Here is a 27345-nt window from a genome sequence, read left to right as displayed (position 1 = left end):
AGTCTCTCGCTGACTCCCTGTATCCTCTCAGGGGTGATGATAGGCAGATCCCACCAGCCAGAGATGCCTGGAGTCCTATATCCCCAGACTCACGGTGCCCAGATGCAAGGAAGCTGTTACTCGGCTGCCATCTTGCTCCCAGACCTCTTCTTCTTAAATATGACATGATTCAAACATCTTTTTTTGAAAACCAAGAGAGAACAAGGAAAGTATTTCATCATATTTCGGCCAGCTCTAACCACCAAATGAGTTGTAGACAAAAAGCTAATGGCTTTCCGAAGTCTTCAATCTACACTCCCAAGTTAGGTCACATCTACAAAAGCATCTCCGCTGAGGAGAAGAATTAATAGGCGGATAGAAAACAGCTTTGACATGTCTAGTAAGTTGCTATTGAAAGAAATGTTCAATTTGTGTGAAAGCAATAAAATCTGCTGACTGTGGGAAGTACAGGGAAAGACAAACAGAAGACGTACTGGACAGCTAAAACTCAAACAAAATTTTATTTGACCTCAGCAAAGCTGACCTTGCAATGGCTTCATAGAAAGTTTTGTCTTAACAGTAAAATGTCTTCTTCCTTTTGTAGGAGATCTACAAAGATCTACAATCCATTGATTGATTGGTCTGCCTACCTATCTTTTCAATCTGTCTATCTCAGTAACTTCACACTTTCAAATCCACTTCGTCGCTAAACTGTCTTTGAAGCCCTGAATCAATACTCAGGAAGGTTTCAGGGTCGCTCATAGATATCCACAGAGCATCAAAAAATTTCAGTTGTTCCCAGCTAAGACAGAACAAGGCAAAGCTCTACCTTCCTGTCTCAGCTCTCGCACTGCAAACAACTGTCTATTCTCTTCATGGTCTATTTTGTGCCTTGTTTTTTTAGTGATTTCACTGTTGAAAATGTCCCCAGGTATAATGTTTAAGTGCTCTCTAGTGTTCCTAAGTGCAAGAAGACCGTGATATGCCTTACAGAGAAAATATATGTGTTAGATAATCTTTGCTCAGGAATGATTTACAATGCTGTTGGCTGGGAGTGCATATTTACTGAATCAATGATATATGTACATTAAATAGGATGTATTTAAACATTAATGCATATTTTTTAAAAGGTTATGTATTGATTGGTTGACAAAAATGTTGTGACCAGAGGCTTGCAGTGAACCTAACCCTGTATTTCCCCTAGAAGCAATATTTCAGGACTGTCCAATTCAGTGTTTGTGGTGACTTTATAGAACATAGCTACCATGAATAACAAGAATTGATTATATGTGTAAATATATAATATATACAGTCATCCAGTTGTCCTTCGGTATCCAAGGAGAATTGGTTCCTGGGTCCCTGAGGATACCAAAATTTGAGGCAGCTCTATCTCCTTATATAAGATGATGTGGTATTTATAGTATTCCATAACCTATGCACCTCCTCCCCTAAACTCTAAATCATTTCTAGATTACTTATAACACCTAACGCAATGTAAATGCTGTGTAAACAGTTGTTATACTATATTAGTTTTTTGTGTGGGTTATCTTTTATGGTTGTATGTTGTTTTTTTTTTTTTCCTGAATACTTTTGGTCTACAATTAGTTGAATCTGTGTACGCGAAACCCAAGGATGTGAAGGGCTGATTGTTTATATATAGAGAGACATATACATTGATCATATTCACCTGCAATATGAGTTGAAATAATTTCCTACCTGTCCATGGACTCCAGAGTAGGGTGTCCAGCTGTCCTGATTTGCCTGTAATAGAGGATTTTCCTAAGAAAAGTGAGGGGGGAATCACAGGGCAAATGGAAAGAGTTGGTCCCCCTACTCTAAAAGTTTCTCACAACCAAGGAAGAATTGGGGTGGGAGGAGGGGCCAGTATAAAGCCTCCTGCTCTTGGCCTAGAGCTAACAACCCACTCTCAGTCATCATGACAGAGACTCTCGTGAATATACCCACCACGCAACTGAGCACCACAGGCCACATACAGGCTTCTAGGAAAGGACTGGCGTCACTGTGGATAAGTTCCATTAAAAGAGCATTAACAATACGTTCATTGGCTTTGCATTTCTAATGGCCTCTGCAAGTGTATCTCTGGTGTGTGAGGAGCCTTCAGGGAGTTGAACTGTGAAGAAAAATAATGTTTACATCAACAATAACAGATGGCCCAGAAATAAAATATTTTCATTCAGGCAACCAAATATATGATTTCCTATTATTCCTGTGAAAAGATAGCAGGCAACCAAATATATGATTTCCTATTATTCCTGTGAAAAGATAGGAGACAGAAAAAAATGGATTGTAGGACAAAATCCATATTTCCTAAATCAGCAAATTCTCAAATCTTCAGAAATTTAGAATTCTATGTAGACCAATGGTTCTCAGCTCTGGCTGCACATTAGAATCATCTGGGAGATTTAAAAGTGCCTATGCCTGGACCCCACTCATTTCAATGAGATGGAATTGGGAAGCAGGTGGTTTGCTGGGCACTAGAATTGTCCTACCAGCTTTCAGGTGATTCCAATATGCAGCCCATTCTTAGTTTGAAGTGTCCTAAGAACCACTTACAAGGAGCATGGGACAGGGCAAGGGTCTCAGACAGCCTCTCGGTTCAGCGAGACAAGAGTGCCATAATTGACGGGTGATGCCCGCCGTGGGAGGTGGAAAGAAGAAGGGTTGCAGAGGCACTAAATGGTCTGTATCTTCAGAAAAAGCACTTGTGCTATTGGCCGACCAGCTAAATGAACCACTTTTTTTTCATGAAACAGTCTTTACTTGAAATGATGACTGACAACCAACCTATGATAATTTGGTTTGGGCTATTTTGTAGACATTATCTGGGAAATGAATGAAGTGCATTTTTTACATCAAGCAAAAGTACTGATATCAGTATTTGTTGCCAATGATGCCATTTGAGCTTGCAAACAAAAACTGGAATTTGGGGGAAGGTGGATCTACTACTGTTAACTTGGCAGTTTCCGAATACCTAAAAGACTTTTCTAATGAGATCAGTGGTGATAGTAATGAAAGCAATGTTTTTGATATTATGTAATGAACTGCATCAAATATCTACCTTTGGAAGATATTTCTAACTCACTGAACCAGTATTTTGCCAACTGACCAGTGCTTTAAGTTACAAAATCATGCAGGGTAAAACATCTATTCAAAGTGTAAGAGTGTAAGACAGATCAGTGAATTTTAATATATTAGGGTACAAAAAAGTTAATGCTTTATATTACAAGTAGCATTTAAGAAACGACTACTTCTTGAGTTTTGGTGTAACATCCAAAAGGAATATTTAAAATTATCAAGGCTATTTTGAAAATAGCCCTCCTCCTCACAAATACTTATCTTTGTGAGACCAGATTTAACAGATCCAAGACAGAAACAGATATGAGAACCCAGCTGTTGTCTATTAAGTAGTTACGAAAAAAATTGCAAAAATGCATAGGAATACCACTCTTCTCACTATTTGGGATAAGGGGAGAATGCTATTTTTTGTGAAAACATTTTAAATTTTTCAGTTTTAATTTTCAATGTGACAAATATCAATAGATAAAAACCAGGAAAACAAAAACCTTTTGGAGTCTTCAATTTAAGAGGGTAAATGGGTCCTGAAAGCAAAAAGCTAGAGAAACCTGACCTATTTTTGCATTTAACTAAATTAAAAATAATTAAGTGAAAAGGGCCATTTAAGAGGCTGGCCGCATAACCAGCAAGAGTACAGAGTTAGACGGAGAAGGCTGATATGACCTTGGACACATTGGTCCTCCTTGTAAAATGATAACAATCCCATTACTGACCTCATAGCATTATTTGGAGAGTTCCTTGAGTGAATATCTTAAAAGTATGTAGAATAAACTTGGCATTCAGACCAAGTACTCTCTGTGGTTCAGGAGAGATGGGCACACAGGTGCTGCAGACCCTATTCCCACAAGGAATGATGGAAAGCAGAAAAACGCAGTCCCTGGCCTCCAGAGACAAAATGTTATGGAACCCAAAAGAAACAGAATCTCTTAACCTTGTATTGCCCTAGTATTGCACTTTATAATCGAAAATCACATCTGTTACCCCTGTGAGGTAGGTGGACGTGCTCCAAAGTTTCAGAGGAAACGATATGAGGTTGGCTTGGTTTCAGACGTTAGTTCCAGAGCAGTTATAATTTTTCTTGTTCCTGCCCTGTGATTGATTTTCCCTTCAGCTCAGTCGGCTGCCAGGAGATCATTCAGAATTATGTTGATTTCAACAAATCCCCATGCAGCCACCTAATTCACCTTTTAGTAGACATATGCTTCAAAGAAGAGGCTTGCTAATTTTTACACTTATCGGATAAGCAAATGAAATGCCTGTGAAATGGCTTTTTAAAATGCTAAAGAAGACTCTGATCCTGAAGCTGAGGAAGTTACCTGAAATTTGAAATTCCGTTTTTAAATAATAGATAAAAATGTTGTATCTCATGTGTCCAAGTTCCTATATCTTTCTACCTCCCTGTATCTAGCAGGATGAATTTTACTGTACTTGTTTTCTGAGGTTACTGACAATCTCGGGTTCAGATTCTAAAATCTTGCTGAATTCAAACATCACCTTCTCTCTGAGGTGTGACCTGACTACATTTAACATTGACCCCCTTACCAGACCTCCCCCTTCAGCTTCATTTCCCTTTGCGGCACATTTTGCATCCAGCATACTATGTATTTTACGTTGGTATTTTGTTTATTTTCTCTCTGCCTCATGATAGCGTAGATTTTTGTCCTTTTTCTACAGGGCAGTGTTCCTAACTTCTAGAATGGGGCCTGGCATGTGGCAGGCACCACCCACCCCATCCAGCTTTTCCCTTTAAATGGAGGATAGAAAATGCCCCCATTGCATTCTCTGAATTCACACATGGAGCCCTGGTATGAATAAATAAGTCTATATCACAAAAAAACTCTTGGACCCAAGAACATTTAAGTGTTATTTTACAATATGGCAATTATTTGAGCCAAAATAGACTGCCAGGAACTTGTTCCAACGGTCTTTATTTTTCATTCCTCTAAAACTGTTAACCTTTAATGAATAAATATCTTCAGCTTCAAGTAGTTCTCCAGCTCATGGAGGGAAACACAAGCTTCTGTCCCACCCCACCATAGGGCTCTGTTCCCTGGTGGGGCTTAAAAAATAATTAAAGGATTGGCTGGCAGGTGTACCCCACTTCCACAAAAGATGTGCTTCAGGGCAACTGTATGTGGAGTCTTTAAAAATTAAGTGTTTTACTAGGGAACTTCCTTTCCTAAATCTGTTCTGTGATAAACATTTCTTGCAAAGCACAGTTTCTTTGCAACCACATACTATATTTATAAGGTCATAGTTTGACATATAATGTTTGCTTAAATCCATGAGTTGAGACCCACACACTGTGTAGGACCTCCAGGGTCAATTCTGTGCCATGTTGTTGATTGATGACTGAGAAGCAGCCCCTTCAGGAGGCTTGACCGACACGTGTCACCGTTCAGAAATTAAATGGAAGGTGGTGGGTGGGATTGTGAGTTCCTCAAAGGTATTCACCTTTGTCATTGAGAGTCTAAGACAGGAATATTATAGGTGTGCTGTATCTATTTGGTGACTGAAGAAAAGTGTAAGCAAATGGCCAAATGCAATTAAGTACCAAACACAATTTTTAAAAAGAGTTTGTAATGTAGTAAAAAATCACACAGAATTCCCTTGAAGGAAATAAAGACTTCAAATGCTAGAAAAAAGGCTGGATAATAATTCCTAACTAAAAGAGTCATGTAGATCTGTGCATCAGTTAGAAGGATTTGGGGCAGCAACTTCCAATATATGGTTATGTATAATTATACATATATTCTATAATATGAACAATTATAAAAAGCATTAACATACGCAAAAATAAGATTGTAAAAGAGAAGTCGAAGATGAAATAAGACATACTTTTAAATCGTCATTTTTTATTAATAATATATCATTATTTCTATTGGATACAAACATACATTTCAAATAACCCTGATAATTTGACGTTTGTTTTTGGCTGACTTCTAGTCATGTTGGGTTAGGCTCATGAGGAGATTTACTAAGTATAAGAGATGTGTCAGCTGAGCCATTTTCTTGTTATTTACTCACATGTACATTATTCCTATTGTCTGTAATCTTCACTTTCTCTAAAGGAACTTATTTTAAGTTACTCATGAGAGTCAGCTTGGTTATAGTGAGAGAATATGATTGGCCAAGCACATAAAATCTGTAATATGTTGATAGATGCTTGAAGTGAACAAAGGAGTAAAAGTACCTATGGGAAGGCAGTGGACCCTACACACCGGTGAAATACGTGGCCGTCATCTGACAGACAGATGATTGAGGGAGCCAGGCCGAGGCTCACTTTGAGACCACTGGTGGGTGGAGTCCGTGATACACGTAGGTGAGAAGGGTGGATGTGTACTGTCAGATCACCAATGATGACTGAGAAGTTTTGACCTGGAAATATAGGCTAAATGAAAATATTTGCCTCTGAGTTTATCCTGCAGATCAGAAGCAGATTTAAAATCTCAAGCAGAATCAGAGGAATGATGAATGAAACTTCTTATTTAGCTTGCTACGACGGTGCCCTATAGAACTGTCATCTGCTGGTCATGGGACTACTCTGATTGTCTTTTTAAATCTTTAACGTGTAGACCCACTTTCTTCATTGTTCTTGACAGGAGAGAGCCAGGAGCTGCCTGCGGTACCTGGTGGGCCAGCTGGCCAGCATGGAGCACTCCTTTCATCATATTCTCCTGCTGGAGATTAAGGGCATCAGCGACAGCTTCTCCTCCATCCTGGGCCCTCAGAGCAGGGACATCTTCCGCATGAGCAACAGCTTCACTGCCATTGCCAAGCTCCTTACCCGACAACTGGAGAATGCCAATGCTGGAAGTGGCAGGTGAGCAGTTCCTTCTACTTCAGGAAGCTGGTGAGAACCTGCAGAGGTGGAGCACAGACAGCTAGACTTTCCTTGACAGGCATGGAATTTCCCAAGGAAAGACAAACCCACTATCTCAACAGAAAGTGATGTCTGAGGAAATTATGGCACTTGCCAGAATTTTTTCCTTATATCTGTGGAAACTAGAATGTAAGAACAACAACAACAAAAATCACAAAATATGATAAAGGAATAAGAATTTAAAACATATAATAATGTTTTATAACACTCATCTATTTACTCAATAAACACTTAGCAATTTAAATTGTTAAACCTAACAATTTAACAAAGTTTACTCTGTACCACAGAACAAGACATATAAATATATATATATATATATATAGAGAGAGAGAGAGAATAGAGAGAGAGAGAGAGAGAGAGAGATAAAACATGTTCCTTGAGACTAGGAGCAGTGGCTCATACCTGTAATCCTAGCACTCTGGGAGGCCGAAGTAGGTGGATTGTCTGAGCTCAGGAGTTCAAGACCAGCCTGAGCAAGACCAAGATCCCCATCTGTAAAAATAGCTGGGCATTGTGGTGGGTGCCTGTAGTCCCAGTTACTTGGGAGGCTGAGGCAAGAGGATCACTTGAACCCAAGAGTTTGAGGTTGCTGTGAGCTATGACGCCACAGCACTCTACTGAGGGGGGACAAAGTGAGACTCTGCCTCAAAAAAAAAAAAATGTCCCTTGTACTTAAGGAGCTCACTGTCTAGCAGAAGAGAGAAATATTTAAGTGCATAGTTAAAGAATGGCAAGAAGGTTATGCTAATCAAGATGAGTTCAAGCCATTTGGAGAATATGAGGTAGAGTATCTCGTGTACTTCCCTATGAAGGAAAGGAGGGTGGGAAGGTGAGATCAGGAAAGGTTTCCTGGAAGAGGTGATATTTTGAACCAAACGTTGAAAGATGACCAAATGGCACCAGACTATCTTTTGGGTAGCATGTACAAAAGCACTTTCTAGAAACAGAAGTCATTTTGTTTGATTGGGGCATATATTATGAGGAAAACAACATCGGAAGATACTGATGAAGGGGTAGGCAGGGCCCAGGCGTGGTGGGCTTGACAGATCTGGCTGAGGAGTTTGAATTTTGCCCTATAGGCAACGAGGAGCCATCGTGGGGTTTTGTCCACGGCAGGATGTATTCAGGGTACATAGTGGAAGAAGCTCACTCTGTCCTCTGTGCAGAGACTGGGGTGAGAGAATGGCAAATGAGAGGGTGACGGAAAAGTGTCCCCGGGAGGTGGCCGTGAGGCAATTACTAACGATTGCAGTTTCCCAGTGGTTTGGCTGGGTGAAAACCAGGATTCCAGGTGTTGAAGAGGGAAAGTGGACACGCTGCACAAAACTGGCCTTTCCAAGAAGTTTGTCCTCGCAAAACATAAAAAAGACTTTGTGATTGGGGGAGTGCGACTTTGTTTTGAATAGTGAGAAATTTGAAAAACTTTATGATTTTTAGAATTACAAAGTGCTTTCAAATATGTGATTCATTTGATCCTCACGACCACTCTACAAGACAAGCAGGGCAGATGCTATTATTCTTACTCCACAGAAAAAACAAAGGCTCAGATATTGGTTAATATTTTTCTCAATGGTACATAGTCACTAACGATAGGGAAAGACTCAAACCCCACCCTTGCATTTCAGATCCTGTGTATTTGAAGGTATGCGGTTCTGGAGAAGAATAGGGCCCATCTGAGACCGTGTCAAATTGGGAGGGCTTTTGGGATAACAAGTGATGTATACCATTCCCAGTATGAAACAAGGATTCCCAAAACATGAGAAACCTTCTTAATATAATAGCGAGCGGCCGGTCACAATGTTCACATTATGTTCAGCATGGCAGAGTGACAGCAGATAATATCCCTGCCTTTAGGGGGCGCACAGTCAGTGTACGTGATGGGGTTCTGGCAGTCATGCATACAACGGGCTGTGGAGCAAGAGAGTTGCACCGACCAGTAGCCAGGGAATCAGAGAGTGTTTCACAGAGAAGGTGAAATTTAAGTTCACTTCCTATTCATTGAGTATCTGTCCTGTGCCTGGCATTTCCCTAGCCACTAGGCTAAGTGGCGCAGGATGGAGAAGTCCCCAGATAAGGTTAGAAAGAACGTAACACATGCAAAGATACAAAAGCTTAAGACTGTGTGACCCAGACTAAGGAAAAATAATTTGTTCAACGTGCCTAGGGCAAGAACATCAGAGCAGGGCAGGAGGGTCAGCTGAAAAGTTAGGTCAGAGACAGATTGTCAGAGACCTTACACGACATGTTAGAAGCAAGAGGCTTGTTCAGTAACACAGAGGCTTGTTAAGATTTAATCCAGGAAATGACCACAGGTCCTGGCCCAGTAATTAGCAGATAGTAAGTGCTCAAATTACTTTTTTAACCCAAGGAATAGGTGAATGAACACCAAATGGATTTGGCTGAGCAACAGGGCAAGCTGGAAACAGAAAGAGAGAGAGAGAGAGAGAGACAGGATGCTATTATTGGAGTCTTAACAGTTCCTAAGAGAGGCCAAGCCAAAGTCGGTGAGGGGAGCCCAAGAAGTCGGGGCAGATCATTTTAGTGAGAGGGCACAAACTGTGAGAAATTGATCCCCCACGGGGAGGTGGAGTAAGGAGAAGGTGAAGGGAATGGATGAAAATCCAGAGCCAGTTAGCGTGAGTGACTGCCTGGATGTGGAAGATGGAGCTGACAACAAAGGAAGGAGGTGGCGGGAGGGAAGCCCCCCAGGAGCATCTCTCAGACCCACTATGGACAGACTATCTCCTGGCCAATACAACCATCAAAGTTAATAATAACTACTCATCAGAAGACTGATTGCAAATCTCCTTTTTTCTCAACCCAAAAGGTTTGACTGAACATAGAAAAAAATTGTGTTGCTGAGCATTTTTTTTTTTTTTTATTGTTGGGGATTCATTGAGGGTACAATAAGCCAGTTACACTGATTGCAATTGTTAGGTAAAGTCCCTCTTGCAATCATGTCTTGCCCCCATAAAGTGTGACACACACTAAGGCCCCACCCTCCTCCCTCCATTCCTCTTTCTGCTTCCCCCCCCATAAACTTAATTGTCATTAATTGTCCTCATATCAAGATTGAGTACATAGGATTCATGCTTCTCCATTTTTGTGATGCTTTACTAAGAATAATGTCTTCCACTTCCATCCAGGTTAATACGAAGGATGTAAAGTCTCCATTTTTTTTAATAGCTGAATAGTATTCCATGGTATACATATACCATAGCTTGTTAATCCATTCCTGGGTTGGTGGGCATTTAGGCTGTTTCCACATTTTGGTAATGGTAAATTGAGCTGCCATAAACAGTCTAGTACAAGTGTCCTTATGATAAAAGGATTTTTTTCCTTCTGGGTAGATGCCCAGTAATGGGATTGCAGGATCGAATGGGAGGTCCAGGTTGAGTGCTTTGAGGTTTCTCCATACTTCCTTCCAGAAAGGTTGTACTAGTTTGCAGTCCCACCAGCAGTGTAAAAGTGTTCCCTTCTCTCCACATCCACGCCAGCATCTGCAGTTTTGAGATTTTGTGATGTGGGCCATTCTCACTGGGGTTAGATGATATCTCAGGGTTGTTTTGATTTGCATTTCTCTAATATATAGAGATGATGAACATTTTTTCATACGTTTGTTAGCCATTCGTCTGTCATCTTTAGAGAAAGTTCTATTCATGTCTCTTGCCCATTGATATAAGGGATTGTTGGCTTTTTTCATGTGGATTAATTTGAGTTCTCTATAGATCCTGGTTATCAAGCTTTTGTCTGATTGAAAATATGCAAATATCCTTTCCCATTGTGTAGGTTGTCTCTTTGCTTTGGTTATTGTCTCCTTAGCTGTACAGAAGCTTTTCAGTTTAATGAAGTCCCATTTGTTTATTTTTGTTGTTGTTGCAATTGCCATGGCAGTCTTCTTCATGAAGTCTTCCCCCAGGCCAATATCTTCCAGTGTTTTTCCTATGCTTTCTTTGAGGATTTTTATTGTTTCATGCCTTAAATTTAAGTCCTTTATCCATCTTGAATCAATTTTTGTGAGTGGGGAAAGGTGTGGGTCCAGTTTCAGTCTTTTACATGTAGACATCCAGTTCTCCCAACACCATTTATTGAATAGGGAGTCTTTCCCCCAAGGTAAGTTCTTGTTTGGTTTATCAAAGATTAGGTGGTTGTAAGATGTTAGTTTCATTTCTTGGTTTTCAATTCGATTCCAAGTGTCTATGTCTCTGTTTTTGTACCAGTACCATGCTGTCTTGACCACTATGGCTTTGTAGTACAGACTAAAATCTGGTATGCTGATGCCCCCAGCTTTATTTTTGTTACTAAGAACTGCCTTAGCTATACGGGGTTTTTTCCGGTTCCATACAAAACGCAGAATCATTTTTTCCAAATCTTGAAAGTACGATGTAGGTACTTTGATAGGAATGGCATTGAATAGGTAGATAGCTATGGGAAGTATAGACATTTTAACAATGTTGATTCTTCCCATCCATGAGCATGGTATGTTCTTCCATTTGTTAATATCCTCTGCTATTTCCTTTCTGAGGATTTCATAGTTTTCTTTATAGAGGTCCTTCACCTCCTTCGTTAGGTATATTCCTAGGTATTTCATTTTCTTTGAAACTATGGTGAAGGGAGTTGTGTCCTTAATTAGCTTCTCATTTTGACTGTTATTGGTGTACACAAAGGCTACTGACTTGTGGACATTGATTTTATATCCTGAAACATTACTGTATTTTTTGATGACTTCTAGGAGTCTTGTGGTTGAGTCTTTGGGGTTCTCTAAGTATAAGATCATGTCATCAGCAAAGAGGGAGAGTTTGATCTCCTCTGCTCCCATTTGGATTCCCTTTATTTTCTTGTCTTGCCTAATTGTATTGGCTAGAACTTCCAGCACTATGTTGAATAGTAAAGGTGACACGGGACAACCTTGTCTGGTTCCAGTTCTAAGAGGAAAAGCTTTCAGTTTTACTCCATTCAGTAAAATATTGGCTGTGGGTTTGTCATAGATAGCTTCAATCAGTTTTAGAAATGTGCCACCTATGCCTATACTCTTCAGTGTTCTAATTAGAAAAGGATGCTGGATTTTATCAAATGCTTTTTCTGCATCTATTGAGAGGATCATGTGATCTTTATTTTTGCCTCTGTTAATATGGTGGATAACGTTTATAGACTTGCGTATGTTAAACCAGCCTTGCATCCCTGGGATGAAGCCTACTTGATCATGATGAATGACTTTTTTGATGATAAGCTGTAATCTATTGGCTAGGATTTTGTTGAGAATTTTTGCGTCTATGTTCATGAGTGAGATTGGTCTGAAATTCTCCTTTTTGTTTGGGTCTTTTCCTGGTTTTGGTATCAGGGTGATGTTTGCTTCATAGAATGTGTTGGGGAAGATTCCTTCTTCCTCAGTTTTTTGGAATAATTTCTGCAGTACAGGAATAAGCTCTTCCTTGAAGGTTTGATAGAATTCTGGAGTGAAGCCATCTGGACCAGGGCATTTTTTAGTTGGAAGCTTTTTTATTGTTTCTTTGATCTCAGTGCTTGAAATTGGTCTGTTCAGGAGGTCGATTTCATCCTGGCTAAGTCTAGGGAGAGGGTGTGATTCCAAATATTGATCCATTTCCTTCACATTGTCAAATTTCTGGGCATAGAGTTTGTGGTAGTATTCAGAGATGATCTCTTGTATCTCTGTGGGATCAGTTGTTATTTCCCCTTTATCGTTTCTGATTGAGGTTATTAGAGATTTTACTTTACTATTTCTAGTTAGTCTGGCTAATGGTTTATCTATTTTATTTATTTTTTCAAAAAACCAACTCCTTGTTTCATTAATTTTCTGAATGATTCTTTTGTTTTCCATTTCATTGATCTCTGATTTGATTTTGGATATTTCTTTTCTTCTACTGAGTTTAGGCTTAGATTGTTCTTCTTTTTCCAATTCCATAAGATCTCTTGTGAGATTGTTGATGTGCTCTCTTTCTGTTTTTCGAATGTAGGCATCTAAAGCGATGAATTTTCCTCTCAAAACTGCTTTTGCAGTATCCCACAGGTTTTGGTAGCTTGTGTCTTCATTGTTGTTATGCTCAAGGAAGTTAATGATTTCCTGTTTTATTTCTTCCTTCACCCATCTGTTATTCAACAGAAGATTTTTTAATTTCCATGCCTTTGGGTGGGCTTGAGCATTTTTGTTAGAGTTGAGTTCCACTTTTAGTGCCTTATGGTCTGAAAAGATACAAGGTAAAATTTCAATTCTTTTGATTCTGTTGATATTTGTTTTGTGTCCCATGATATGATCAGTTTTGGAGAATGTTCCATGGGGTGATGAGAAGAATGTATATTCTTTATCTTTGGGGTGGAGTGTTCTATATGCATCTATCAAGCATAGTTGTTCTAGGGTCTCATTTAAATCTCTTACATCTTTGTTTAATTTCTGTTTAGAGGATCTGTCCAGCTCTGTAAGAGGAGTGTTAAAGTCCCCTGTTATGATGGTATTATCAGATATCATATTGCTCAGACTGAGTAAGGTGTGCTTCAAGAATCTGGGAGCATTTAAATTGGGTGCATAAATATTTAGAATTGAAATGTCTTCTTGTTGTAGTTTTCCCTTGACCAATATAAAGTGACCATCTTTGTCTTTTTTGACTTTAGTTGCTTTAAATCCACATGTATCTGAAAATAAGATTGCAACTCCTCTTTTCTTCTGAATTCCGTTTGCCTGAAAAATTGTCTTCCAACCCTTGACTCGGAGGTTTAATTTGTCTTTTGAGGCCAGGTGTGTTTCTTGCAGACAGCAAATGGATGGCTTGTGTTTTTTAATCCAGTCAGGCAATCTATGTCTCTTCAGTGGGGAATTCAAGCCATTAACATTTATTGAGATAATTGATAGTCTTCTATTCGTCTTATTTGGTGAGAGTCCATTGCTTAGTTTTATCTTTTGCTATTTGGTGAGAGTCCATTGCTTAGTTTTATCTTTTGCATCAGTGTGGAGGTTAGGTTTTGTCCTTTGATTTCTGAGTTCTTACTTTGCTGCTGATCCATTGTGGTGGTCAGTGTGCAGAACAGGTTGAAGTATTTCCTGTAGAGCTGGTCTTGTTGTGGCGAATTTCCTCAATGTTTGTATATCCGTAAATGATTTGATTTCTCCGTCAATTTTGAAGCTTAGCTTAGCAGGGTACAGAATTCTGGGCTGAAAATTGTTCTGTTTAAGTAGATTAAAGGTAGATGACCATTGTCTTCTTGCTTGGAAAGTTTCATTAGAGAAGTCTGCGGTAACTCTGATGGATTTGCCCCTGTAGGTCAACTGCCGCTTACTCCTGGCAGCTTGCAGAATCTTTTCTTTTGTCTTGACTTTGGACAGGTTCATCACAATGTGTCTTGGAGAAGCTCGGTTAGAGTTGAGGCGACCTGGGGTCCGATATCCCTCTGAAAGCAGTGTGTCAGACTCTTTGGTGATATTTGGGAAATTTTCTTTTATAATATTCTCTAGTATGGCTTCCATTCCTCTGGGGCATTCTTCTTCCCCTTCTGGAATTCCTATAACTCGTATGTTGGAACGCTTCATAAAGTCCCATAATTCTGACAGTGAACGTTCTGCTTTCTCTCTCTTCTTTTCTGCCTCTTTTACTGTCTGAGTTATCTCAAGAACTTTGTCTTCTACCTCTGAAATTCTTTCTTCTGCATGGTCTAACCTGTTGCTGATACTTTCCATTGTATCTTTAAGTTCCCTAATTGACTGTTTCAGTTCCTTCAGGTCTGCTATATCCTTTTTATATTCTTCATATCGTTCATCTCTTATTTGATTCTGTTTTTGGATTTCCTTTTGGTTATTTTCCACTTTATTAGCAATTTCCTTCATTGTTTCCATCATTTCTTTCATTGTTTTCAACATGTGTATTCTAAATTCCCTTTCTGTCATTCCTAACATTTCTATACTGGTGGAATCATCTGCAGTAGCTACCTCATGGTCCCTTGGTGGGGTTGTTCTAGACTGGTTCTTCATGTTGCCTGGAGTTTTCTGCTGATTCTTCCTCATGAGTGATTTCTTTTATCTGTTTCCTTGCCCTAATTTTCCTTTTACTTCCTCTTGCTCTTTAAGTTCTTGTACCTGTGGACTAAGGGTTACAGGACCAGAAGGGTGGGAAGGTTGAAGAGCATAAAAAGGGGATGAAAGAAAGGAGGACCGAGTGATAAGAAAAAAAGAAAGATAGAGAAAGGAGAGGGGGTGGGTATAATGAATATTGACAAAAAAGAGAGGCACAGAAAGAGGGAGGCAGGGCAATATAGGTGTACAGTAGGGTACTTTGACACAACCTTAAAAAACCCCACCTTCTGGGGGTGCCCAGTGGGGTGGTTCCCTTGAGGTCAGCAGCTCTTTGCTAACCTGATCAGACACAGTACCCCACCTCCACCAAGTAGAGAGGAAAGACAAAAATGCTATAAATCAAACTAAAAGAAGCAAACAGAAAACTTTACGGGGGTAAAATTGGGTGAAAAACCAAATTATATCGGTAGAAACACTAGCAAAAATGAAGTTGAATTTATTAAAAAAGGCAGCAATGGGAAATTATAATTAAACTAGGAAAATTGAGAAAGAAAAAGGGATCTGTGTGGAAAAGATTGAAATTAAAAAAACAAAAGAACATCAGTGACGTCAAAATAAACAAACAAAAAAAACAACCAAACCAAAAAAAAAAAAGAAGAAAAAAATACACAACCAAAAACAAAGCAGTTTGTATATGTTATTGAATATTGTCTGGGCAACACGTGGTCTTCTGGGGTATGAGATGTTAGTCACAGTTCTGATACAACTGGAGGCTGCTGATTTCTCAACCCCCAGCAGGTAGACACCCTAAATCTCTCTTCAGCCTACTTAAAAGGCACTTTGAACTTGTAAACTTGCTGAGCAGAAGCTTTCCCAGCTTTCTCGCTGGAATCGCTGCTGAAGTGGCTATCCACTTACTCAGTGTGCCAAAACCAGTCTCACTCTGCCCCTGAGGGTTAGGGCTGCAAGGCGGCTCAAACCCCACCCTTAGGCTACTTGGTTGCTGGGTTACTAGCTCCCACCCGTTTCTAGCTCTGCGACCCTGAGGGCGGAGCTTGCCGGGGCAGATCACTGACAATGGATCCGTGTGACCCACCGCCAAACACTATTAGCTCCGTCTGGCTCAGCGGCTCAGACTGGGGCCCTAGACAATGGCCAAAGTTCTCCGCACTCCCGCTCAGGCCTTCCCCAAGGCAGTTCAACTCAGTGCCAAGTCCAAGGACATCAGAACAGTTCACAGGTAAGGCCTTTCTGGTTTGCAGTCTCGCTGCTACTGAACTTACAGTTGTGGGCGGGTTTAGACGGATTGAACACACGCGACCACTTGCCGGTTTTCCACTGTTTTAGTCCTCCTCTTGGGGTCCAGAAGTCTCTCGCTGACTCCCTGTATCTTCATAGGAGTAATGATAGGCAGTTCCCACCAGCCAGAGATGCCTGGAGTCCTATCTCCCCAGACTCACAGTGCCCAGATGCAAGGAAGCTGTTACTCGGCTGCCATCTTGCTCCGCCTCCGATCTGCTGAGCATATTTTTAAAAATGGCTCAATACATAGATGCTTCTCTACTAGGTTTCTTCAACCTTGGTACTATTGACATTAATATTTGAGCTAGAGAATTCTTGGTTGTGGAGGGTCCATGTGGTTTATGGAATATCTACCTGCAACCCTGGCCTCTACTCACTTCTCAGTTGTGACCACCAAAAATGTCCCCAGAGAGACAAAAATTCCCCCCAGTTGAGAACCACTGAAATATATTATACATATACCATTCAAAAATAGCATTTTCCCCATGACTTGACTCGGAACTACTTCAACATGGGAGCATCCAAGAAACTCCAAGCCAGTGTCGTGATGGGATTTGTCATTTACATGCAACCAAAGTCACTGTTGGCCAACATTTATGATGTGGTTGCAGAAATTTAGTGTAGAGCTTACAGCTGGTGTCTGGTGTCCGTTTGTGCTGTGTGTATAGCCAGGCCGCACGTGTTTTCCCCCAGCCTTGGAGGACGAAGGTCAGAAGCAAAGGCCCAAGCACATGAGCTGCCCAGTGTCCACTGCTCCTAAATTGCCCCATAAATGCAAGGTTTTGAGACCAATTGACATTTCTGAAATCATATGTGTAATAAAGATTTATCTAAAGGAGAAAAAATGTTGCATAAGTGTGTTACATTGTTACAAAGCAATTTGGAAAGTGGATTTTTAATAACTAGGCCCAAACCAATTAGTAATAAACAATTTCCCCAGGAAAAGAAGATTTTAGGAGATACGTAGATAGTAGGGAAAAATAGAGTCTTACAATCAAGATATGAGTCTGACTACATTAGAATAAATTAGGCTCCCCTCCCTTTACTTTTTTTCTGAGGAAGGGAGAACAAAAAAAGCACAATTAAGTGTGAAAAGATGAAAAGGTCACCACTCACCTCAATCTCCTTCAATTCGAAATCCTCCTTTCAGTTCAACCTCACTGTCAATCTTCTTCTAATCAATTGTAATTATTCAGTGGGAACCTCAAAAAACAAATAAAAAAAGAAACCCATGGGTGTGGGCAGCCAGCCTTTGTGTTAACAGCTCATCCTTCCTGGGATGGTTGCTAAGGCTCCTCTCCCAACATCTTTTTCCTTGAATAGCCTTCATTGTGACCATTTAGCTTCAGTCATTTTAAATCTCTGACCCCCGAAGCAGAAAGGTTTACACTTTTGTCTAAAGCACACAGCAAAGTCTGATCCTTACAATTAAAGGGGAAATGAAAAAGTGAGGAGAAGCGGAAAGAAAATTAAAGATGATAAAATTCAAAACAGATGTCATCTAATTTACAAATCTGACACATAGCCCAGCAAGCCAGATTTTAGACTTCAGGCCAAAACTACAAGATTATCAAAAGAAAAACAATTAGCATCCTAGAGAGAATGCAAAACTGAAGCGGACAGGAGGCTTTCTTGTGCCAAATGACTGAATAAATTGGGCTGGTTTTGTTAGATGTACCAGGTAAGCACATTGCACTGTTCCTGTTCCTCTATTTTAGAAACAATGTTTATATCTAAATAATAAACCAACTGAGGCTAAATAACAGAACAGTCAAACAAAGCCTTCAGATTTTGGAATTCATTCTAGAGAAGCAAAAAAGACACAACAGCAATTGTGGATTGAAGAGGAGGAGGTGTCAGGACAGGGCAGAGATGTGCACTTCTCCCAATCAGGCAGCCCTATCTGCTCCCTGGGCAGCCACAATCACCGGGCTGTTTGCCTGCCAGGACCCAGTGGAAGCTGAGGAAGGAGAGAGTGAGCTCCTGGCAGCTTGTGTCTGAGCAGAGTGGTGGAGAGATCATTGACTAGAATAGCCTTTGCCAAACAAATGCAGTGCCAGGAAGGCTGCTCTAATCAGGCACCATCAGAATAGGGGGGGAGGGGTGTCACAGGTGGTCTTAGTGGGAAGTTAGGCACAGGCCTCAACGGGGGATGGAAACATTGATGAGTGGAAATTGTAGAAAGAAAGCAAGAATTAGGAGATAAATTAGGGAGAAGGGATGGTGATGGTAAAGGGGAGACAGGAGAAAGGGTACTGCACACAGTGCCAGGTCACAGGCCGGGAGTAGAGCAAGTGGTGGTCACAATTCCCTCAGTTCCAGCATTCAAACTCTGGCCAAAGCCATCAAAGTCCTAGGGGGGAGAAAAAGTTGTAAGAAGACAAAGCATGTTATTGAAGATTACCAAAACTGTGGCTTGGTTAAATGGGCAGTATGTTCTTCTAGTATCTTGGTGGTGATGGTGGTAGACATGATGAGACTTTGTGCTTGCTCTTTAGTTTCAAGAATCAGGCCTGATGGGCGGCGCCTGTGGCTCAGTGGGTAGGGCACCGGCCCCCATATACTGAGGGTGGTGGGTTCAAACCCGGCCCCGGCCAAACTGCAAAAAAAAAAAAACAGCTGGGCATTGTGGCAGGCACCTGTAGTCCCAGCTACTTGAGGGGCTGAGGCATGAGAATCGCCTAAGCCCAAGAGCTGGAGGTTGCTGTGAGCTGTGACACCACAGCACTTTACCGAGGGCGACAAAGTGAAACTCTGTCTCTCAAAAAAAAAAAAAAAAAAAACAGGCCTGAAAATTTAAAAAGAATAATTCAAGGTAAATTATACTCAAAACTGGGCACGTGTAAATCTGGTTTTGGTATAAGTGGAAAGAGATGACACAATAGCGGGAAGCAACTAACAGAGTGATTCATGGAAGAGAAGGAATTGTAGAATAAGAAGATTATGTTCACAGAAGAATGACTGCAGGAAACCTATCCTTCCTGCACTATGCCCAAAATTTTGGTTTATGCCACATTTCATGCATCAAATAAATAGATTTGCAATAAGCATCAAAGAAATAGATTATAGAGAAGAGTCAGGGATTTGATTCAATGTGCGACCCTAATGTATAGTCATTTACAAGCAACATGGCCTGTAAAGACCCCTTCAAACTATGACAACCTTTGCAACCTATCATTCCAGAGTTCCCATCTTAACATCCTGGGAGTCATATCAGAACCTAAGCCTGGTGAAGTACACAGTTCCCCAAAATATTGCCCAAGAGTTGGAGAATGATGGCTCTTCACTGAGTCCATGGCAGAATTTGCAGAGAAGAGGGTCCAATTACTTCTCTACGATGTTGCTCAAAATGCTGCACCCATAGGTCTGATTAAACCAGCTCCCACGGGTGGCACCTGTGTCTCAGTGAGTAGGGCGCTGGCCCCATATACCGAGGGTGGCAGGTTCAAACCCAGCCTTGGCCAAACTGCAACCAAAAAATAGCCGGGCATTGTGGTGAGCACCTGTAGTCCCAGCTACTTGGGAGGCTGAGGCAAGAGAATTGCCTAAGCCCAAAAGCTGGAGGTTACTGTGAGCTGTGTTGACGTCATGGCACTCTACCGAGGGCAGTAAAATGAGACTCTGTCTCTACAAAAAAAAAAAAATAATAAATAAAAATAAACCAGCTCCCACCACAGGGCACATCCAGTGTGAGTGGCTTTAACCTGCATTAATATTATACAGTTATTCCATTACAATATACAGTTGTATATACAATATAACTGTATACAGTTATATTCAGTTTTGCCTGTATTCCATTATGCTAAAGCATAATGGAATAAATCTTGTGTACAGACAAAAACAAACCCCATGCACCTGCAGGCCCATGAGAATTCCTGGAGGAACAACAATGCTCAGATATTGGTTCGCTGAGTTTCTTTAATTTCTTCCTTTAATCAGGTCCAGTGAATCTCAAATTTTAGTGTGGTCGAGAGTTACACTGTTCATAGCATTTCATAGATAATTCAAAAGAATTTAAAGGAATGTTATGGCTGACTTTTGCCTATTCCTCCCCAAAGTGGCACCCCACTAACATTTAACACCCCTTCTAAAATTCCCTTTCTCCCTCTCTTCCCACTGAAGGCTGGCATTCTCCAAGACTCCAGTTTGATGCCACTCCCCCATGAGGCCTTCCCATCCATCCTTGCCCAGGCTGACCTGGCTTTCCTCCGAGCTCTAGTAACAGCTCCCGTTGCCTCTCCCCTCCTCCACTGCATGCCGCCAGACTAGACGTGTTAGACATGTTTCTGTGTCCCTCTCATCTCCTGCAAGCTTGAAGAGCTAATATTCAGAACTTATGCCCTATAGAAGGAAAATTAGGTCATAAAAGTGCTTATGAGAACTCCCACTATTTTAGGCAAGACATGTTTTTACCAAGGAAAATTGATTCTTTGAGAACAACTGTTGGCTGAGGAGTGCACACAAGTCGGGGTCCATAATTAAGAACATGTGACGTTCTGGTCAGTTTCGCCCCCTGCTTAGTAAAAGCTGACTATAATTTCTCCCCACCAGGGTTACTTTTAAGAATGAAGCCAGAATTTTAATAAGAAATGAGTATATCTTTCCAATCGAAAGAGGTCGATGGTGGCCACTTGTATAAAAAAAATCTTAACAGCCATTTGTGACAGTAGCTGTGACCGCTGTCACCCCTCCATGGGCAGGTAAGGAAGGAAAGGCTTCAGTTTCTTGTCTCTCTTCTTACTGAGGAGGTTAAGTCTGACATGTGGTTCCGTTTACATTCCATCTGTTGTTCATTTACCCCACCAGTTGTCCTTCCTTAACACACTTTAGGGTGATGTGGAGGTCTTCAAAGGTATTTCAGGAATTCTTTATCAGCACGAGATTAGGTAGGGGGCATCATTATCTTCTCTGGAGACAATGGAGCCAGCCCAGGGAGTGAGAGAGGGACTGTCTCTGCTGTGAGCATGAAGGGGGCTATGGAAGGGGGAGCAGCCCTCCCCTGGAGGGTGAGCAATGCAGTTTCAGCTTCAATGGGGGACCCAGGCCCCTTTCCCTTAACAGCAATGCTCAAAGCACAGAACACAGAGAAAAGAAGGAAGAGAGGCTTTAGCCTGGTGCCTGTGACCTAGCCTCCCTTTTCAAACAAAGCAGAGAACACCAAGTTCTAGGAAGAAGAGGAACAAGTGCCCTGTGGAGAAGAGGTGAGAGGGGCTGACCCTCTCCAGCCCTGCGGGCAGGTGACTGCTGCTGCTTAGTCACTTCTTACTGGACCCTGTGCACGAGCTGTTGGCTGTTTTGATTCTCTAAATTCTTCATCGTCTTTTTTTGGTATCTGTCATAATTGAAAGTTGCCATTTGCATGACTTATTCTGAGTTTTGAACATTTTCTTTTGGGAGGAGGGTGCCAACAATCATATTTTCAATCAATGGGTAAGCTGCTTGGTGGCTGTACATCAGCTCTGTTCTGATGTCTGATTTGCACAAGATGTCACTCAGAGATATTAGGTGCAATAATTTTTCTTGATTGCTATTCCATGAGCAATTGCATAATATGTATTACTTATTCCTGGGATAGAGTCAGATGCAACCCACGTCAGTCTCCTACTGAGAGGCGGTGTGGGGAGCAGAGTGTGGCTTGTGAGCTCTGGAGGGAGACACGTGCCTTCCATGCTAGCTTGACCAAATGACCTTCAGTGAGCTACCCCACATCTCTCTGCCTCAGTTTCTTCATCTGTAGATGGAGCTACTGATAGGTGCATGAGAAATAATTCATGTATGGGGTCTGGAACCGTGAGTGCCTATGTGCGGAAGGCCGTCCACATCTGCTCAGTGTTGGCACTGGGACTTTGTTCCAGGGGGACATTAGACAGGTGATTTTCCTTAGTACATCCACTGGGCCAGCACCCATGCGCAAACTGTTTCTTATCAAACTATGAAAAAGTCATTGCAGAAATTGAAAATAAGAAAGTAAAAGGTTAGAACTTTTATAGCAATTTGACGTTGTTGCAATATCCAAGCAAAAGATCAGTGAACATTGTATGTCTTGTTTTATTCATTATACTTCTCTGGTAATTTATTTTTACTGATTTTTATAAAAATACTTGCCTGTGACTATAGCTCGGAGGAAAGCCAGGTCAGCCTGGGCAAGGATGGGTGGGAAAGGCCTCATGGGGAAGTGGCATCAAACTGGAGTCTTGGAGAATGCCAGCCTTCCGTGGGAAGAGAGGGAGAAAGGGAATTTTAGAAGGGGTGTTAAATGTTAGTGGGGTGCCACTTTGGGGAGGAATAGGCAAATATGAAAATTAAAAAACAAAACAGTTTTGTTGCTACGGGTAATTTGAACCCCATTGCATTAGATCTTAGATGCCGCTGAACCCAGACAAATCTGAAACCTTTCCTTAATATCTAACATTCTACTCCCAAACTTCCCTTTGGGACCTAAAGTAAAGAGATTCAATAAGGGAAAGCTGATGAGCCCACACTATTTCATCTGTAGATACACTCAGTGTGGGTGGGTTATAGCTGGGATAACATGGGTCTTTTCTTTTTTCTTTTTTTTTTTTTGGCCAGCTCCGGGTTTAAAGAACCTGCCACCTCCGGTATATGGGGCTGGCGCCGTACTCCTTGACCCACATATTTATCAACAAGGCAAAGGTGGATTTTCTATAAGTTGGAACTCTTAGGCTGTTAGCTAGCCTTTACCACAGGTAAATGTTGAATTCTAGGTAGACTAGAAATTGAATCACGGTATTTCACATGGAATTCTATCACCAGTTCAGTCATTGACATTTTTGACAAATTATATCCCTCCATTGTGATGTTTTTGACAAATTATATCCCTACCCATTAAAAATGAAGTAGGATGTCAAATTTGAGGTGAAGACTCTAAGACAATGTATCAAAAAGGAAAATTTTACCCATTTTTTTCCTGCTCTTCCAGTGTCAAATGCTGCAGAGTGACAATGTTTTAACTATTGGATCCTCTCTGCCAGACCCTGTGACATGAGCCTGCTCCCCATGAGGGCAGCCTAGACAGAGAAGAGCACGCAATGTCACTCCTGATTCCAGGTGCTTCTGGGACACTGCTAGTCTACATTTTTATACTCTTTTATAACTCAGAATGTGCTTTTGCAACTTGTGCCACATCCAGGTAGCAATTTGTTAGGATGTGGCAGGCTCTGTCCAGGCCACCACTCTCTTCGGCTGCCCAGTCTAGTCTCGGGAACCTTTATTAAAGATTTGGGGACTGTTTGGACCAACATCAGTGGCAAAAACTGAAAAGTTGCCTTTACCTCAGAATTTATAGAGATCCTGAAACGACTGAAGATGGCAAAGGCCACCTGCTCCAAATACTGCAGACCGTGTTAAGTCTTACCTCACTGCAGAATTAGTGAGCCCCTTAGCCGTCTTGCTTGCTTGAGGGAAAGTGCCTCTTCCCTGGTCTGTTCAGATACTGTTCTTTCATCGTCTGGGCCAGAGCTTCTCAAACTTGAATGTACCACCAGATACCTGGGGGCTGTGTTAAAATGAACATCCTGATTCAGTAGGGCTGGAGCACGGCCTGAGATTCTGCATTTCCAACAAGCTCCACAGTAACACTGATGCCACGGGTCCAGGGCCCCCACCCTGGGTGGCACGGGCAGGGCCTTTGTACTTTTTACCCATCCTTTTTCCATGTCTTATTCTCTCCCCTGTTGGTTGAATGACCGAAAAGTGAGCAAATGACTGAGCATGTGCCTTAGAGGTCACTCCCTTGTACCAGCGCTTTTATACTTTTATTCTAATTGCAGGGAATTCCCTTTGTCTACAATTGATCAGAATACACACTTGAAGTACAGAGACCTTTTAAATCAACTGATTCCCAGTTCTTATATGCTCACACAGTAGAACAGCTTCTCCCTTTTAGTATACATCTTTGGGATGCTAAGGTGGAAGGGGGATTGTATAGTTCTCCCTGGCTATGAGCAGGAAAAGCTCATCTGTCAGCTTTGGTGCCACCTGCAGAAGCCGCCTTCTTTCAGTGTCACAAGTCCATGCTGACCAGCAGCCACTCAAGGCTTTACCCTGGCTTGACATGTCTATTCAACATGGGCTACACTGTCAAATCCGTTATCGTGTATAAGGTGTTCAGCAATCTGATGACGTGGTAGGTAACATTAATCTCATTTTTATATGAAAAATGATACAGAGTCTTAAAGAAATTTGTTGCATCACAAATAAACATGAGATCAGAGTCACAAACCTACATCTTTTCCCTGGGAGGTCATGTTCTGTCCCTTTCTCCACAACCGTCTCCTTTTGAAGTTCCTTTAAAATTCTCGTGTGACTGAAATACTATGGAACTGTCTGATTCTGCCGTTGGCATGACCACACTCTCACCCCTATAACCAGGTGCCTGCTCATCTCTGCTCTTGCCCACTGAGCTGGTCAGAGGCAAAATAGACTCCCCTATCCCAGCATAGCTGTTCCAGCAACATTATTCATTGCTGTTCTGAAACAGATGCTCCCACTGTGAAACTAGGGGATCGTCTCTGTCATTCTTATGATGATTGATGGCCCAAGAAATTGCTGAGGAGTGAAGAACATAACCGTCTAAGAATTTAGGACCCCAGTGTGGATTTGGTCCATTACGTTCTCCTTCTTCCCTAACAAGCTTAACTCTGCAGGAGTACATGTTCTGGACAAGGGATCGTAAGCCAAGGTCATCAAACATTAACTAATATTATTTTTCTTTGATTTAAGGGGCCAGCAAGAGAGACTCCAATCTCTCTACCCCTGCCAGGTTTGTAGTCTCATCTCCCAGCTTCATAAAAGCAGTGAGCTGCCCAAGGGCTGCTGTGTTTCCCAGGGAGTCGCCACTCACACTGGAGGGAGGTAATTGGGCCCCCTCCTGGGCATTCTTAGAGGTACTTTTAAAAACTTTACTTTGGCGACAGAGACCAGAAACGTTCAGACTGGAAATTATCCAAGCCTCTTGTAATGTGGTGTGTTGAGTTAAGGCCAAGTTAATATTTAGGAGATTATAGAACTCTGGCAAAGATTTCTATAAAATTACTTCTGGGATTAAAAGTGACAAATGGAAAAGAAATAACAACCCTCTTCATGGGCCCCTCCTGCCTGCCCCACCCCCACCACTCCACAGGTAAACACACACACTCACACACACACACACACTCATATACACACCCTCTCATATACACACACTCTCACACACTCACATACACACGCTCACACACAGTCACACACTCACATACACACGCTCACACACACAAACTCACACTCACACATACACTCATATGCACTCACACACATTCATACTCACACACATACATTCATACACACATACTCATACACTTGCTTACATATACACTCATACACTCTCACACTCACAGACTCATACACACTCACATACACTCATACATACACCCAGGGCTCCCCCAGTACTTGTATATCTGTGACATGTTTTTTCACTCTATGCCATTCTATTCTCTCTGGGAAACGTCTTCTCTCCTATCTTTTAATATTAAATTAAAAAGCCAGAGGAGAGGAAGCAGGGAGTGTTTCTTATCAACCCAAACCTTCTATTTAGCATTTCCTGCCTTTCCAGTCTATTGGAATCAGTTTGTCCCCACTCCCTGCCAGCCAGACTCTTTAGCCTGCCCAGAGGGATTGATGGCCAAAGACAGAACATTCTCTTTGATCCAGCCGGAGGCCTTGGCTGCCTCAGTGAATCTTCATTATCACCCAGATCCCTGACTTCTGTGCTCTACCAATCTCCCGATCATAAAAACAAGCAGATGGTACAGATGTAGAATGAAAGTTCTTTGCGGTGAGAACTCCACTCTTCAACAACCCTCATCGGCCTCATACCCAGAGAGCATTCTTTTGGCGTAGACATTTTATTGTTGCTTCTTCACCCTTCTCCTTTGCTCTTTTGCTCCTACTCTAGCTCCCTGCTTCTCTCTAAATTTCATACATTCAGGCAGTCCTCGAGTTACAAACATCTGACTGACATGCAACTTGCACTTACAAATGAAGGCTATTACAGGTAGTAAATGCACCCGTTGCCACGTAAATGCAAATTCAGCTTAAGAACAAACCTATAGAACCCATCTCATTTGTAACCAGGGGACTGCCTGTACCAAACAGCATTATGCCACCTCCACCTGCACTGGGCCAGGAGGAGTGGCCAGTGCCTCATTGGGCACTTGGTACACCTCAGGAGGTTTGGGGGCTGGAGGGGGTGTAGGCTGTTGCCAAGTTGGTTCTGTTCACTTATTCCACAAACAGTCCAGGTACCTATGTGTGCCAAGCACTGGGCCAGGATGGGGGAGCAGCGACAAACAGTATAGGTACCTGCCTGCCAAGCAACAGGGGTTTATTCCAGAACAGCATTGCCAAATTTAACAAATAAAAATATAGGACACTCTGTTGAATTTCAGATAAAGAACAAATAATTTCTGACTATTTTTCTGTATTCAAGTATAATAATGTTAGTACACTATAAAGCATATTTAGCATGTCCCACAGGGGACATACCTGTACTAAACATCTATCATTTGTCTGAAATTCGGATTTGGCTGAGTGTCCTATATTTTACTGATGCCTTGCCCTAGAGAAGTGTTTTTCAGCCTTTTTTATCTCACGGAACACTTGAACCCATAAATTACTGTGACACACTTAAATTATATTGATCAAACAAAAAGAGTAAAAACAAAAAAAGAATATACTCATTCTGCTTTGAACTTTTTTGGAAAATAATTTGATTAATGGCCTTTAACAATTTCCGTGGCACTATCTTCTCAGATCATAAGGTACTAAAAGTGGAACTCAACTCTAACAAAAATGTTCGACCCCACACAAAGGCATGGAAATTAAACAACCATCTGTTGAATGACAGATGGGTGCAGGAAGAAATAAAAAAGGAAATCATTAACTTCCCTGAGCATAACAACAATGAAGACACAAGCTACCAAAACCTGTGGGATACTGCAAAAGCAGTTTTGAGAGGAAAATGTATTGTTTTAGACCCCTACATTTGAAAAATAGAAAGAGAGCGCATCAA

At 41.4% G+C, this 27345-nt stretch overlaps 1 protein-coding gene across 2 annotated transcripts in view; it reads left to right on the top strand.

Moving 5' to 3' along the window:
- The window catches only part of VEPH1 (ventricular zone expressed PH domain containing 1), a 246934-nt gene that overhangs the window by 101939 nt on the left and 117650 nt on the right, over nucleotides 1-27345 (top strand). For both annotated transcript variants that reach the window (XM_053600821.1, XM_053600822.1), the window contains exon 7: nucleotides 6678-6898. In XM_053600821.1, coding sequence (XP_053456796.1) covers nucleotides 6678-6898 — 221 coding nt within the window. The remainder of the gene's footprint in view (nucleotides 1-6677; nucleotides 6899-27345) is intronic.

This window comes from Nycticebus coucang, chromosome 8 (genome assembly GCF_027406575.1).
Source record: "Nycticebus coucang isolate mNycCou1 chromosome 8, mNycCou1.pri, whole genome shotgun sequence".
NCBI classification, from domain to species: domain Eukaryota; kingdom Metazoa; phylum Chordata; class Mammalia; order Primates; family Lorisidae; genus Nycticebus; species Nycticebus coucang.
This window is presented reverse-complemented; position numbering and strand designations above follow the sequence as displayed.